The 14,651-nt window shown below is 46.2% G+C and overlaps 1 protein-coding gene across 1 annotated transcript in view; it reads right to left on the reverse strand.

The window, feature by feature from the left end:
- SYN3 (synapsin III) overlaps positions 1 to 12,078 on the reverse strand; it is a 419,352-nt gene extending 407,274 nt beyond the window's left edge. The window contains exon 1 of the mRNA XM_049627527.1: positions 11,620 to 12,078. Within this exon, the coding sequence (XP_049483484.1) occupies positions 11,620 to 11,930 (311 nt within the window). The 5' untranslated portion in view covers positions 11,931 to 12,078. The remainder of the gene's footprint in view (positions 1 to 11,619) is intronic.
- Positions 12,079 to 14,651: the final 2,573 nt, after the last annotated feature.

Here is a 14,651-nt window from a genome sequence, read left to right on the forward strand (position 1 = left end):
ATGAGAAGGGGACCATGAGAATATTGAGTGTTTGATTTAGAAAGGGGGAGCTGGGGGTTAGGGGTCAGAGGTGCCTGGGTGGTTCAGTTGGTTAAGGGTCCAACTCTTGATTTCAGCTCAGGTCATGATCCCATGATCCTGGAACCCCACATGGGATGGAGCCCCAGGTTGTGAGATGGAAAGATTCTCTCTCTCCCTCTGCCTCTGTCCCCCATATGTACACTCTCTTCCTCTCTAAAACAAATAGAAAAATTTAAGTCCAAAAATAAGACTGTGGACTTCATGAAGTTTACTAGTTGGCAACTTCTGATAAAGAAGATAGGAGTCAGGATAAATATGTATTCTAGCTCTTCTGGGTCTGTTTCCCAGCTAGACTGTATGTACCATAATGGCAGGAGGGCTGTTTTGTTTAGTGCAATACTATGGTCTAGCGCAGTGCTGGGCACATAGGGGACCTTGGATAGATGGGTGGATGGATAGAAACATGCATGCTCATACGAGGTATGAGGACTTTCAAGGTGTGAAGGGCAGGGCACAGAAGGAAAAGGCTGAAAGAAGTTATTTTTCATCCATTCTTCCCTCCTTCACTCCCATCCATCCACTTATTTACCCTTCCTTCCTTCCTTCCTTCCTTCCTTCCTTCCTTCCCATCCATCCACCCATCCATCCATCCATCCATCCAATCACTTACTCATGCATGCATGCTTCTATCCATCCACCCATCTACCCAAGGTCCCCTATGTGCCCAGCACTGCGCTAGACCCGAAGTATTGCACTAAACAAAACAGCCCTCCTGCCATTGTAGTATATACAGTCTCTCTGGGAAACAGACCCAGAAGAGGAACTAGAATACATATTTATCCTGACTCCTATCTTCTTTACCAGAAGTTGCCAACTGGTAAACTTCATGAAGTCCACAGTCTTATTTTTGGACTTAAATTGACTACTTACAATAGAAGATTCATATAAAAAATTCAGATTTCTGGCTGTCCTTGGAAAATCAATGACTTAGCAACACCAGGCCCTTATTCCTGCATGGTGACAACTAGGTGAGTGAACTGAAGCTGCAGCCTTCAGAGGGGACATCAGTTCTTACACCCAACACAGTCCCCATGGTTCTGTCATTTTGTTGAAGCTGAAACCAAGTGGCAGACACCATTTGTCATAAATCATGTGCTGTTGTTTTCCTTACAGCAGGGAAATATTTCTCTATGCCTGTGCCTTTTCCTACCACCTGCCCCTTCACTCACAGACCATCTTGTCTCCTGTGAGCAGCTGCACAGGCAACCCCTAATTTAATTCCATTCTGAAGATGGCAATCAGCTCAGTGCAAATTTTCAGGAAACCCACACCCTTACCCTTCCTGAAGATCCAGGGTGAGCGGTCAGGAAAATGGACACAAAGCACCATTTTCTCTCTTGCCATCACAGATAGCCTCCCTCCTGCCAAGGAAACATGTCCTAGGCAGGCTTCCACAGGCCCCAGGAGAAGAGACGTTCTGTAATGAGGCTGGCATCTGCCCAGTGACCTGCCTCCGCCAGGGCAAGGCTGTAACCAGGTGGGGTGAAGTCTGTAGACTCAAGCACTGGAACAGCTATTGCTAAGAAAGTCATGGCATCTCAGGGACTCCATGAAAGGTCATTCAGAGGACCTGGGTGAGAAAACCACGTTTTGGAGGAAGAGGAGAAACTCACAAGGTAAACAGTTGAATTCTTCAGAGAAAAGCAAGGCAAAGTCAGAGAAGTGACTGAGACATAAAGTCATAGAGTAAAAAACAAAAAGCTTTAAGCTCAAGACTCCTGCGAGGGCTTATAAGCCAACCTCTTTATAGTAGGAGCCTCTTCTGCCTCATTGCTTCCAAGTGGCCAGCCCAGTTGTGCTTGAACACCTGCAAGTGATGGGGAGATCATTCCCTCACTAGGAAGCCCATTTGATCTTTGGATGACTTTCCATTCTACATATTGAGCTGAAATAGATCTCCTGCTTAGTTGGCCCCACTGTTCCCAGGTCTTGTCTTGTAATGAAAGAAGTCTTGTAACTCGATGGTTTCTAAGTTTGGCTCATCATCATTAAAAACAAAAACAAACAAACAAACAAAAACAATTTCCCAAGCTCTACTTTGGATATTCTGAGTCAGTAGTTCTAAGGGCACTCTGCAGTGTGGCCTGTCCTGCACCCATCTGAATTTCCAGTAATAGCACCTCCATTTGCATTTGCACTGATGGAACCAAGCAGCTCTCTTGCACGGGGTCTTGGTGGAACTGTCCCAGGACATACTGTGGAACCAGCCAGGTTTGTGTTTCCCCAAGATTTGGATTTGTCAGCAAAGAGGCACATGGCTGGGAGGAAACACGAGCTGGCTTCTCTAGAGAAGGCTGCCTACACAAGTCCCAGCCTCCTAGATCCCAGGGGAGCCCTGGGTCCCAGCCTCTCCGAGACTTGAGTCTTCATATTCTCTTTTGATTCTGTGAGCCTCCACATCCAAAACATCCCCATTTTGCCTAAGTCTGCCAAAGTCTATTCCTTTTTCTTGCAAACAAAGAACTCTATCTAACACAGAAGGTGTAGGGTGGTTCCTGGGAATCTGAATGTTGTTCTGATAGAAACGGTCTTTGGGGGAACATGATCTTAATCCATCATCATTTGACTTATGAGAAAAACGAGGCCCAAAGAGAAAAAGTGGCTCCACTATGATCCCATAGCATCAACAGAGAAGGAAGGAATCTGGAAGAAACGGCATCTATCAGATTTCTCCCCACATTCCCTTCTGCTCAAAGACATTTCCCCCAGATTTTCTAGCCAGTTTCAGAGGGTGAAGACTCTACCAGAGCGAGAGACAGCTCTTCACTGTTTTCCCCCTCCCTCTCTCTCTCCCTGAAAGAGCTGGGTAGGAAGCAGCAGGGGCACCAGGCCTCAGGATTGGACAGCAGGAAGACCTCACGGAAAGAGGTCAGCACTTGAAAAATTCCTCAAGTCAAAGGGCTTGGGGCTTGGGTGCCACACAAGGCCCTCACTGTGTGCGTACATTGTCTCCCTGATAAAAGGGGCCGGGCCTGGGAAAACGGAGCCTGTCTCCAGGAGACTAGGCAGGCTGCTGGGGAATGCCCAAGGCCCCTCCCCTCCCCCAGGCACCAGGGCCAGGGAAGCAAGGGGGAGGGGCAGGAGTGCAGGGCAGGTGCCCAGAATGGGAGGGGTGAGTCTGAGTCCAGACATCCAGAGCCACTCTAGGTGCTATTGGGTGGCCTGTGTGAATTGGTGAATGAAGTGAGGAGGAAGGCGACATTAGGCCTTTCCTTTCTTCCTCTCCCTTCCATCCCTGTGTTTCCCCATAGGAAACAGCCAAGGCTTGCCTTGTTCAAGGAGAGGTTTGGGGGTAGAGGAAGCGGTGGGGCCAGATGTGAAGATTTTGTTTCCCAGAGCCAAGTCTCTCCAACAGAAAGGTGTGTGTCTCAGCTGTGAGACCCCCGAGCAACTCTAGGAGGAGGGGACCAGTTCAGGCCTCCATCTTGTCATCTTCACAGTAGAGTTCTGCCAGCTTACCAGCATCCAGACACCCCTCCTCCAGGCCTTCTGGAAGACAGCCCTCAAGCATATCCAGCTGAACTGAGAAGCATGCCAAGTGGCTTCCTTCCCCTGGCTTCCAGCACTATTATATTCATCAGCAATTAGTAACTGCAATTAATTGTTAATACAGTTACCATTTCAGTGCCTGTTATGACAAGCTAAGCCCTGTCCCAGCCCCACCCGTGCCATCATCTCTAATCTTGGCAAGGACCCTTCGCAAAAGATATACCATGATTCTGCCTCACAGGCAGGAATGTGAGGTTCAGAGGTCAGACCTCCCAAGGTCATGTAAGTGAGAGGGAGAAGAGACCTGGGCAGTCTGCCTTGAGACTGCCTACTAGTTTTATTTCCTCTCTGCTGGTGACTGACAACTCTCAGTCCTTGTCACAGGCAGGGAAAGCTGAGAATGGGGTCAACTGAGGGGCCTCTTTTGGTTCTCTGACCAGGAAGCAAGAGTGCAAAGACCGGCCTCTCACTTGGGCCCATGTTAGCAGGCTCAGATGGTGGCAACTGTCTCTCGTTGCCATCCTCCATAAGTAGCGTATCTAGATAAAGACGGGTCACCCAGTTCAATTCGAATTTGGGATAAACAACCAACAATTTGATAGTATAAATCTATACCAAATATTGCAGGGGATAAATTGATTGCTTATCCAAGTATTAACTGAGTGGAATCCAGCAACCCTGCCCCAAAGCCACTGCCGGTGAGGGCAGCTCGGCGTTGAAATACCCCTGTAGGTGACACAGTAGGAAGCAGAATGTCCTGGTCACCATGGGGCCAATTAGGCCCACTGCAAGGCTTTGAGGGGCCTGCCAACATGCCCTGAAGTCCTCATGCCTTCAGTCAAAGCAGCCGGAAGCAGTTCAGCTCCTCAAGTGGAGGCTGGAGCCTCAGAGTTACCAGCTGAACAATGAGGGGTGGGGGGTGGGGAGGGAGCTCCGGCAAAGCATGGGCGTCAGGTACTCTTCCTGAATTCCAGGGCAATTGACTATTTTCTGAGAAAGACTCTCCCCGAGGGCATCCTCGATCCTGAACTCTCCCTTAATAATAAGATCAGCCTTTGGCAAGAGCATCTATTTGTTTGTTAACTAAATCATCCGTGTTTCCTATCTTACCTTGTGCCAGGTGCTGTGCTGGCCTCTGAGGATATGGTGTTCAAGCAAAGGAGGCCTAAACTCCACCCTCCTGGAGCCTATGCTCTAGCACAGGACCACAGCACAGGCAAAGAAACCATACACATGGAAAAACGCCTGTAAGGGAGAGGCACAGCGTGTTCTCACTGGAGCCTTGGAACATTCCTGTGAGCTCACTGGTATGGTGACAGTGGTGGCATTATGGTCCCCACTTTACAGATGAGGACACTGAGGCTCAGAAAGGTAAGGTGGCTTGGCCAAGAGCTGGTAAGCAGCAGAGCTGGGACTTCAACCCCAACCTGCCACCAGCCAGCCCTGAGTTCTCTGCATTTTACTTTCCTTCCCATTTTAACTCTCTTAGGAAACATGTCTGACATGTGTTAGGAAATCACATATTTAATATCAAAACACAGGGGGAAAGAGCAGAAAACATCCTGTTGGAGCCTGAAACTGAGGAAAATAGCCCAGAGGCAATTTCTGTGAAGGATCCAATTCCCAAACCTGAGACCAGGAGTGTCTGGATGGCTACAGGAACCCCCTTTCCTCCTGGCATCTTCTCGTTCCAGCTGCCCACAGGGCTCCAGCAGGGTGGGGCCGCCTGGCTTGAGGTGGGGCACTTTCCTCTGAGGGTGAGGTCACCGGGATCCTGTGCTTGGCTGCAGTGCTGTTACATGGAGTCCTGCCACCCTGTCTCCTCCCACTGCTCTCAGACACGGGGTGTGTGTGGGTGTGTGTGCATGTGTGACCCTCTCTTGAGCAGGCTCTGCCGGCCAATGCCCTCACACACAGCACTGGAGGGCTTGTACTCAGGTGGGAAAAATGATGAGAGAACAGGGTGTCCAGAATGGCCTGAGCTGGATTCCCAGATGCCACTGACATCTGTTTCGATTTTGGGCTCGCGGCCTCCGTCTTCCTTACGTATAAAATGAGAGCAGTGAAAGTACTCCATCCAGTTGTTGGGAAGACTGACTTAGAGCATCTATGGAAACCTTTTTGGTGGTACAAAGTACACAAGTGTTTGCCACATGACAATGATGAAGACATGACCCCAACCCCAAAGAGCTCATGGTTTATTCATCTGTGTGTTTATTCGTTTTTTGACCAAGATTTTTCAGCATCTATCTCTTGCCAAACACTGAAGTCCTGTGCAGGGGTCAGCAGGAGCTGTGGCTCCATCAGAAATGCCTTTTAACAAGTACCAACCTAGCCACCCACCCGTTTTTGGTTCTCTGAGCAGGGGCCTGTGTTCTGTGTTCTGCTTCCTCACCTGTACAATTGCCCTCCAGGCCAAACAGGAAGTGCCTACGACCAGAGCTATGTTGGCAAGTGATTAGACCAGAGCTGTGTTGGCAAATGATTAATAACCAGCTCTCTGGGGAGAACTGAAAGCCCTATTTTGTAGCATTTGCCAATTTCCATGGTGTAAATGCTCTCATGTGGCCACTGTGACTTTCTGTTGGATTGAGTATGAAAGGGTTGAAAAAGAGGATTTCAGAATGTCACTCAAGTCACTCCTTAAGTGTCACTGTCACCATCCTCATCCGTCATTGCTAATAACTCATCACCTCCAAAGTTACTCATTCAATCAACAGACATTTCCTAACAAACTACCTGCCCCGTTGTAGGTGTTGGGATACAAAGACACCATCTGGGAGTGGGACAGGTGGGGTGGTCGTAGGAGGGACACAAATTATTATACAACATTTCTTGGTGAATCTAGAAATGCACAAGGTGCTTGGATGGGTACCACTGACCATTATTGAGTAGGACAGCGTAGCCTGATACACTCCAGGCTGGAAGGATAGTAGCAGAGGGGTGTTTCAAATCAAGAATACCTTTTCATTTCCTCCCCAACAAATAAAAGAAGAAAGAAACGCAGGGAAGGGTGGAGAATAGAAGGGAAGGTAACAATAGATCATTGTTGAAATGGAATAGCAGACATTCTGGGAACAAGGCCATGGGTGAGGTAAGAGGGGAGGAGAGCCAGAGTTCCACAGGCCATTGGAGGGAGAGATTGGGGGCAAAGGCTTAGCCGCTTCTATCCCCCTCACCCCAACACCCTGCTCCTCAATCCCATCCAGCCTCTGGAGATTTTGTAGGTAAAACCATGAGCAGGGAGGTACACTCAATCCAAGCATGATTATGAGCAATGTTTTTTTGGTCACACTCAATGTTTTGATTTTGAAATCAAAACTGGAATTCTGGTATATTCTGTGGGCAATAATAAAACTTTGTGCCAACTTTTTTTTAGACAATCTCAAATAGCAGCCTTACAGTTATCCTCACATACTGGAAAATAAAGAGCCAAGATTTTACACATAGGTGAGTAAAAACAGACACCCCTCGACTGCATGTATTATACTGCTGAGTCCTAACGTAAGGTGACTTTCAGGCCCCGTTATGCTCATTAAAAGTTATCCTCATTGGACTGGAACGGGGGCAATGGTATGCTAATTGAACATTTACTGTGTGTTAAACACCAAGGATATAAGGAAGAACAAGACACAGGCCTTGTTCTGGCACAAGAGACAGCCACCTGCTAACCAATGATCATACAGTGTGAAACTACTATAGCACCATGAAATACACTTTACGTTATATAAAGGAGGTGGTTGTTAGCAACGCTGGCAGGGTCAAGGGTGTCAGGGAAGACTTCACAAAAGAGGTGACACCTGAGCAGGCTTTTAAGGATGAATGGAAATTGGACAAGTGAATGAGATAGGGAAGGGCATTCCAGGTAGCAGGAAGCAGAATGTGCTAAGGCAAATGTGTTTGAGAACCATAGGTTGTTTTTTTGTAAAGCAGGAAGTGGAGCTGGAGACAGAACTAGAGGGAGGCAGGCAAGCTGATGAATGAATCTGAACTTGAGGACAATGATGCAGCAACAGAGGGTTATAATAGGGGATGAACGGTGGGAGCAAACCGATCAGGTCTGTGTTTCACAAAATGACCCTTTGATGGTAACATGGAAGGTAACCAGGGGGTCAAGACTAGAGGTCTGGGACCAGTGAGGCTGCTGGAAAATTCTAGGCAAGAGAAAGAGTGGGCAGGCAATAAGGCTGAAGAATACTGAGCCTGAGATTCATTTATTTTATTTCTCCTTTCCCTTGGTTCTTGTGGTTCTTCAAGATTGATTGGTCTCCCCTCATCCCAGAGGATAGCACCAACTTGAGTTCAGACCTGTTACTGAACTGGGCTTTATGGAGGCTGGCCGAAAGTTCCCCAAACACCACTGCTGTAGCTGGGCTCACCTCCATGGCCAATCCCAAAAGGTGGTAGGATCTTACAAAGCTCAGCCATGAGTTGTTTTTCCCAGCAAAGGTGGCTTTGGGGCCCTCTATTTCTCCTCAGAGGATGAGAAGTCCTTCTCCCTGGGTCACTCGGCAGGTAACAGATAGTCCTTGGGGGACCCAGGCTGGTTCAGAGAGTCTGCAAGCTGGCCTCTGCCAGGAGGGGGAGCGTGGGGGCTTCCTGCAAACTCCCTCAGCACAAGGAAACTTGATTCTGCAGGAAGGCCCAAGACCCAGAATGGGAAGACAGAGGATGTGGGACTGAGAACAGAGAAAAGGGAGCAGCATTGTTCCTGGTGGGTTCACTCTCAGTCCAGACAGTGGCTATCTCCCCCTTCATTATCATCTCAAAGGGGGGTAAAAAAGGGGCCCTGTGAGCTGGCTTCTCCCCTTTAACAACTTCTTCCTCTCAGGAGACAGTTTGCACAATGGAGGAGGGGCCGGGTGGGGGCTGACCCAGGCAGCCCACACTCTGCCAAAGCTGCCCGGGACAGTGGGGCTGGCCCGCCACCTGCTGGCCACTCCTGGTGGCGGGGAACAAACATCTTTCGGAACTCTGCAGGGGCAGACTGGGATTTCCCAGGCAGCCAGCATCAATCTGGAGAAAGCTGGGAATGTATTAAGATTCAGAGAGGTTAGGAAGCTGAAGAAGAATCTAGGATGGAGTTCTGCAGAAGCTGATGTGTCTGCAGGCAGCAAGTCCCCATCACAAACATCCAGTGGATGCAGAACCAGTTTCCAGGAAAGTTAATGTGCCTCAGTTTCTCCATTCTCCCCTTTTTTACTCACTGAAGGGCAAGAGAAATACTGCTGTTTGGAGACCTAATTAAAGTGTGGGTATAAGAGGCATGATTGACACAGACTGAGAGACACTCCTCTGGCCAAAATCATGCCCCCCATCAGCATACACAGCCTAAAATTCACACATTCACACGTGGTCTTCAGATTAGAGAGATGGAAACCAAGTCAAATTTAAATGTTACTTGGATGGGTGAAATAGGTGATGGGGATTAAGGAATGCACTTGTCATGATGCACAGGATGATGTACAGAATTGTTGAATCACTATGTTGTACACCTGAAACTAACATAACACAGTATGTTAACTAACTGGAATTAAAATAAAGACTTAAAATAATAAACGTTACTTGGGTGAGGCCATTGCATTTTGGCCTCGTTTACTGTCCCCGCACACCATACTACTACATACCGCATGGGCACCGGGAGGACAGAGATTAATTAATAAGACCCAACCTTATTACTCAGGAGCTAACAGGCACAAGTGACCAATAGAAAACTGCACAATAGGATAAATCCTAATCCACTCTGCCCATTATTGGGGATGAAGAGATTAAATAAACATGATTATGAGGGGCTGCCATCAAGATGATTAATGTTGCATAGGTCACAAAAGTCTGCAATAGTAACACACACGTAAGTAGCATCTACTGTCTACCAGACACATCCTAAGCACTTTTATATTAACTCAGATTTTAACCCAATTACATGCATTAACTCTACTAGGTAGGTACTATTTTATTCCCATTTAGGTACAGTAACTTGCAAAGGTCGTTTGGCTACTATGGGGTACAAATGGGATGTGAACCTAGACAACTTAGCTCTGAAGTCTGTGTTCCTCACCATTGTACGGTGCTGTCATTTATCAGCTCACCCTCCAAACACAAAGGAACTTTCTTGATAAATAGGTTTTTAAATAACCCCTGACCATTGCCATATCATGGCAAACCCTGCCTGAGGCCGAGGAAACATGGTCAGCACGGTACGGTCAAAACCAAGGTCAAGTATGGGGCTGAAAAGAAACAAGAAGACTGCAAAGGCCATGCAGGCATTTTGATTAGTGGGCAGACAAGCAGCAGGGTTGCACAGGCAGCAGTGCCTGGAAGCAAAATCTCTGCAGAAATCAACCACTAAATTCAGAACCTAAAGATGCTGCTTTACATAAGCGCATAAACAGATAAACAAGGCTTCATGAGGAGCGGCTTCAAGCAAGCAGCAACACTGAAGATAATGCAGACTGGATCAAAACAGAGGCCATGCCCGTGATCTCACCTTGCTTAAGATGAACTAACTTTTTAGCAGGAAAGTAAAGACTGCTGTCTACACCTGCTGAACATGCTTCCATGTTGACTGTACTGAATATCATACACTATAAATATCCCCCATTCCAAAGTACAGGGTCAGTCATTCCCAACCTGAGTTAACTTCTCAAGTGAATGTGAGTGTGCACATGCATGTTTGAATAACAGAGCCTGTGACATGCTCGGTGAACTGAATGCATTAACTTATTCACCTAAGACCTATTTACCAGGTGCCTATGATGTGCCTACTACGTGGCAGCCTTTGAAGACACACGCATGCAACCTTGCTCTCCAGCCCCATGACCATTTATGAGTCCACTGTCAGAACTGCCCTGGATGGAGTGCTTCCAGGTCTCCACACCTGGCATTATTTTCTAGACTGCAAATTCCATGTCCCCAACTAGGACTGATAATATTTAGCACCCTCTCCACCAAATATTTGGTGTAGAGACCTATCCTCCAACTTCAGATCCATGTGAGCAAGGTCTGCTCACCACTTCCCTGAGCACCTAAGGCTGTGACTTGCACTCCACTGGTGCTCAGTAACTATTTGTAGAACAGTTTCAATGACCTTGACATGTCCAATCTCTGACTCTGGAGAGCTTACCAGGGATCAGCATGCCTAACAAGAGACTAGAAGGCATATCATTTCTGCCCATGTTTGATGTTAAGAGAACAGGTTCTGGACAAACTCAGGCACTCTGGTCTCAAGGGTGTTAGATAAGGACTGTGGGTCTCTGTTCATTTCTTTTACCCTCATAACAACCTTACTGAATGGATGGAGGATGGCTGAGGCTGAAAGAGGCTAAGCAACTTGCCTGAGTTATTTCGGGTTTTTTAAAGTTTTCCATTCTTAGGAAGGTAATATGGTATATATACCATATATTATATAACACTTCTGGTGAGCTCTGAGCAGTACCCCATTGCAAATGTATTAACATGTAAATCAAGGGGGCGCCTGGGTGGCTCAGTTGGTTAAGCATCCGACTTTGGCTCAGGTCATGATCTTCCAGTTCCTGGGGTCAATCCCCGCATCGGGCTCTGTGCTGACTGCTCAAAGACTTGAGAGTGCTTCAGATCCTATGTCTCCCTCTCTCCTTGCCCCTCTCCTGCTCACACTGTCTCTCAAAAACAAATAAACATTTAAAAATTTTTTTAAAAAAAAAGATGTAAATCAAGATTGCCATAAATCATTTATGGTCACACACAGTGAATGGTATAACGAAGACTGTTAGAGTCTCACTTTCCCTCAGATCAGGCTTTGCTGCCACATGGATTATAAAATATTTTCCAGTTTTCAGAGCTTTTTGGATTTTTGGATTTGCTGGCAAGGGATTGGGATTGTAAACATAAAGCACGAAACAGGTGCCATGGTGCCTGGCATGCAGTAGCCACATAGTAAATGTAGTTTCCTGCCCTCTGGCCAGTCTCTGATACTCTGATCAAACCTCTCAGCTTTCCCCTCTCTTCCCTCCCCCAGGGATGAGATAAGCCCCCATCGCCTCTCTTGCCCCTAGGCAGATTCTGGCTTACCAATCTGTGTGGGCATCATCAATCACCAATAGGATCCTGGGCCTTTGAACAACAGGAGCAGAGGGACCCGGAGGCTCCATCAGCCCTGAGGGGGCTGCTGAGGTCTGCTTCATGGCACTGGAGAAGGAGCTGAAGAGGCTGGATCCTGGAGAGGAGAAGGAGGCTGCCAGGGGCTGGGGGTGCCTCCTCTCCATGGCTGGGGATGCAGGGGAGCTGGTAGAGCTGTCTGGGCGCTGCAGGTCTGTCATGTAGCCATTAGGCAGGTTGGCCACGAAGCTGCTGTCAGAGAGGCGCCGCCGGAGGAAATTCATGGCTACAGATGGAAGAGGTGGCTTGTTCCCACACAGACTTGTCTAGGTGAGGCCCAGAACACAGGCGGCCAGGGATAGGAGATGGTAGGGTCTTAAGCCGGAAGAGCCAGGGGAATCCTGCCCAAGTAGGCTTGAGCTGTCTTTGCTAACCTGTGGAAACAGGCCAACACACACATTAGTGGAAATGACCTCTGCCCTGTAAGAGCAAACAGATATGGCGCCTTCCTGCCCCACTGCTGGGGGCAGTATAAAGTGGGACATCTTTTTGGAAAAGAATTTGGCAACATGTAATCAGAGCATAACCTTTTAACCCACAATTTCCATTTTCTGGAATTCTCCCCCCAAGAAAGGAATCTCAGTTACAGAAAAAGCCTCCTGCACAAATATATTTTTTCATAGCATTATTTACACTAGCAAAATATTGGAAGGAACTTTAATCTTCAGTCACAAAATAATGAATAAATAAGCTACAGCACACTCAGTGAAAATTTTTGTGGCTATTAAAAGAGGGAACATAAAAAGAGCTTTTAGTACCACGGAAAAAATTTCATGTTGTACTTTGAAAGATCATGCTACAAGTTTATAGGTACAGAATGACTACAACCACATAAAAGATGAAATGACATAACTTTGAATAGAAAATACATTGGAATATTAACCACAATTACATTGGGGTAATGTAATTACATGGCTTTTTTATTCTTTTCCACTTACCTATCTTTTCAAGACTTTCTAGAATATATATTGCTGTGGACTGAACTGCATCCCCCCAGTTTTCATATGTTGAAGCCCTAACCCCCAATGTGCTGTTAATTGAAGATGGTGAACTTAAGGAGGTAAAGTTGGATGAGGGGGCGCCTGGGTGGTCCAGTAGGTTGAGCGTCTGATGTTGGTTCAGGTCATGGTCTCACAGTTCTTGGCTTTGAGCCCTGTGTTAGGCTCTGTGCTGACACCCCAGAGCCTGGAGCCTGCTTCTGATTCTGTGTCTCACTCTCTCTGCCCTTCCCTGGTCACACTCTGTCTCCCTCTCTCTCTGCCCCTCCCCTGCTTGCACTTTGTCTCTCTTAAAAATAAATAAACATTAAAAAAAATTAACATTAGATGAGGTCATGGGGGTGGGGCCCTCATGATGAGATTAGTGGCTTTATGAGACGACACACTAGAGAGCTTGCTCTCGCTCCACCAGGCGAGGACACAGAGAGAAGGAAGCTGTCTGTAGGCCAGGAAGACGCCCTCACCAGAAACCAGCCATGGTAGCACCATGATCTCAGACTTACAGCCTCCAGAATTGTGAGAAAATAAATTTGTTAAGTCACACAGTCTGTGGTATTTTATTATGGTAACCCAAGCAGACTAATACACATATGTACAGCTTTTCTGAACAGAAGAAAATAAGTTTAAAAAAAAACACAACAGATTATTCATTTGAGATTGAAATATCCCACTGAGAAAAATGATCATTCAAATGATGCAGTTAGACCCCTCATATTTTTTTGAGATTTTATATTTTTATTGAAGTAAAACTTACTTCAACTGAGATGCACAGTCCTCAAGTGTACAATTCTTTGAGTTATGATAAATGAATACACCGGTACAAGATTTATTATACTTATGTCATCTCAGAACGTTGTCTTCTGCCCCTTTCCAGTTAATCCACACATCCCCATAGGCAAATGCACTGCTGATGTCTGTCACCATATATTAATCTTGAACTTCATATAAATGTAATCATACGTATGATTCTTTTGTGAAGGGCTTCCTGCCCTCAACACAGTGGTTTTGAGACTTATCTAGATTGTATGTATCAAGAGTCATTCTGTTTTTCATTCCACTGGATGAATAAATGACAAATTTTTATACCCTCTCCTTTTGATAGACATTTGAAATGTTTCCAATTTGGGGGTATTAGGAAAAGAATTGTTGTAAGGATTTTTTATTTAAGTGTTTTTGTGGAAAAAGAAAGAGTGAGAGGGAAAGAGAGTGAGAGGGATCTTTTTCTTCGGGAAAATATCTAGAAGTGAATTTGTTGGATCATAGCGTAGAAACATGTTTCCCTTTACAAGAAACTGTCATAAAGTTTCCCACAGTGGTTATGCTGTTTTCACATTTTATTTGAAAGTTCCAATTGCTTTACACCCTTACCAACATTTCATTGTCAGTCTTTATTCTTAGCCATTCTGATCGTTCTTGAGCAAATGGCAAAAAAAGAATTCTTGAGACGTCTTTGTTGCAAAAGGTGATTTTATTAAAGCACGGGGACAGGACCCATGGGCAGAAAGAGCTGCACTGGGCTTGTAAGGAGTGACTGATTATATATTTTTAAGTTAGTGGGGGGTGAGGGATATCTTAAGTTTCTAAGGAATTTCAAAGCAAGGCTTGCAGGATGTTGAGGGGCTAGCTGCTATTAAGATACGCTTGCTTTTAGTCTTTAATAAAACAAAAATATTAAGGAAGTAAGGCAGCCATGAGTCGCTTGAGGAATATCACATTCTGCATGTTTCAGGTGTCTGTCAGTGGGTTGCCAGCTGTGAGATTTAATTTGAGCTACATTTCTCTTGCCTTTGTTTCCCTCATCAATTCCAGAGGGTGTAAAATAGTGTCTAATTGTGTTTTTAATTTATTTTCTCTGATACCTGATGAGATTGAGCAACTTCCATGGGTTTACTTATCATTAATATATCTTCTTTCATGAAGCGTCTGTTCAGGTCTTTGGCCCATTTT

The sequence above is a fragment of the Panthera uncia genome, chromosome B4 (genome assembly GCF_023721935.1).
Source record: "Panthera uncia isolate 11264 chromosome B4, Puncia_PCG_1.0, whole genome shotgun sequence".
Taxonomy (NCBI): domain Eukaryota; kingdom Metazoa; phylum Chordata; class Mammalia; order Carnivora; family Felidae; genus Panthera; species Panthera uncia.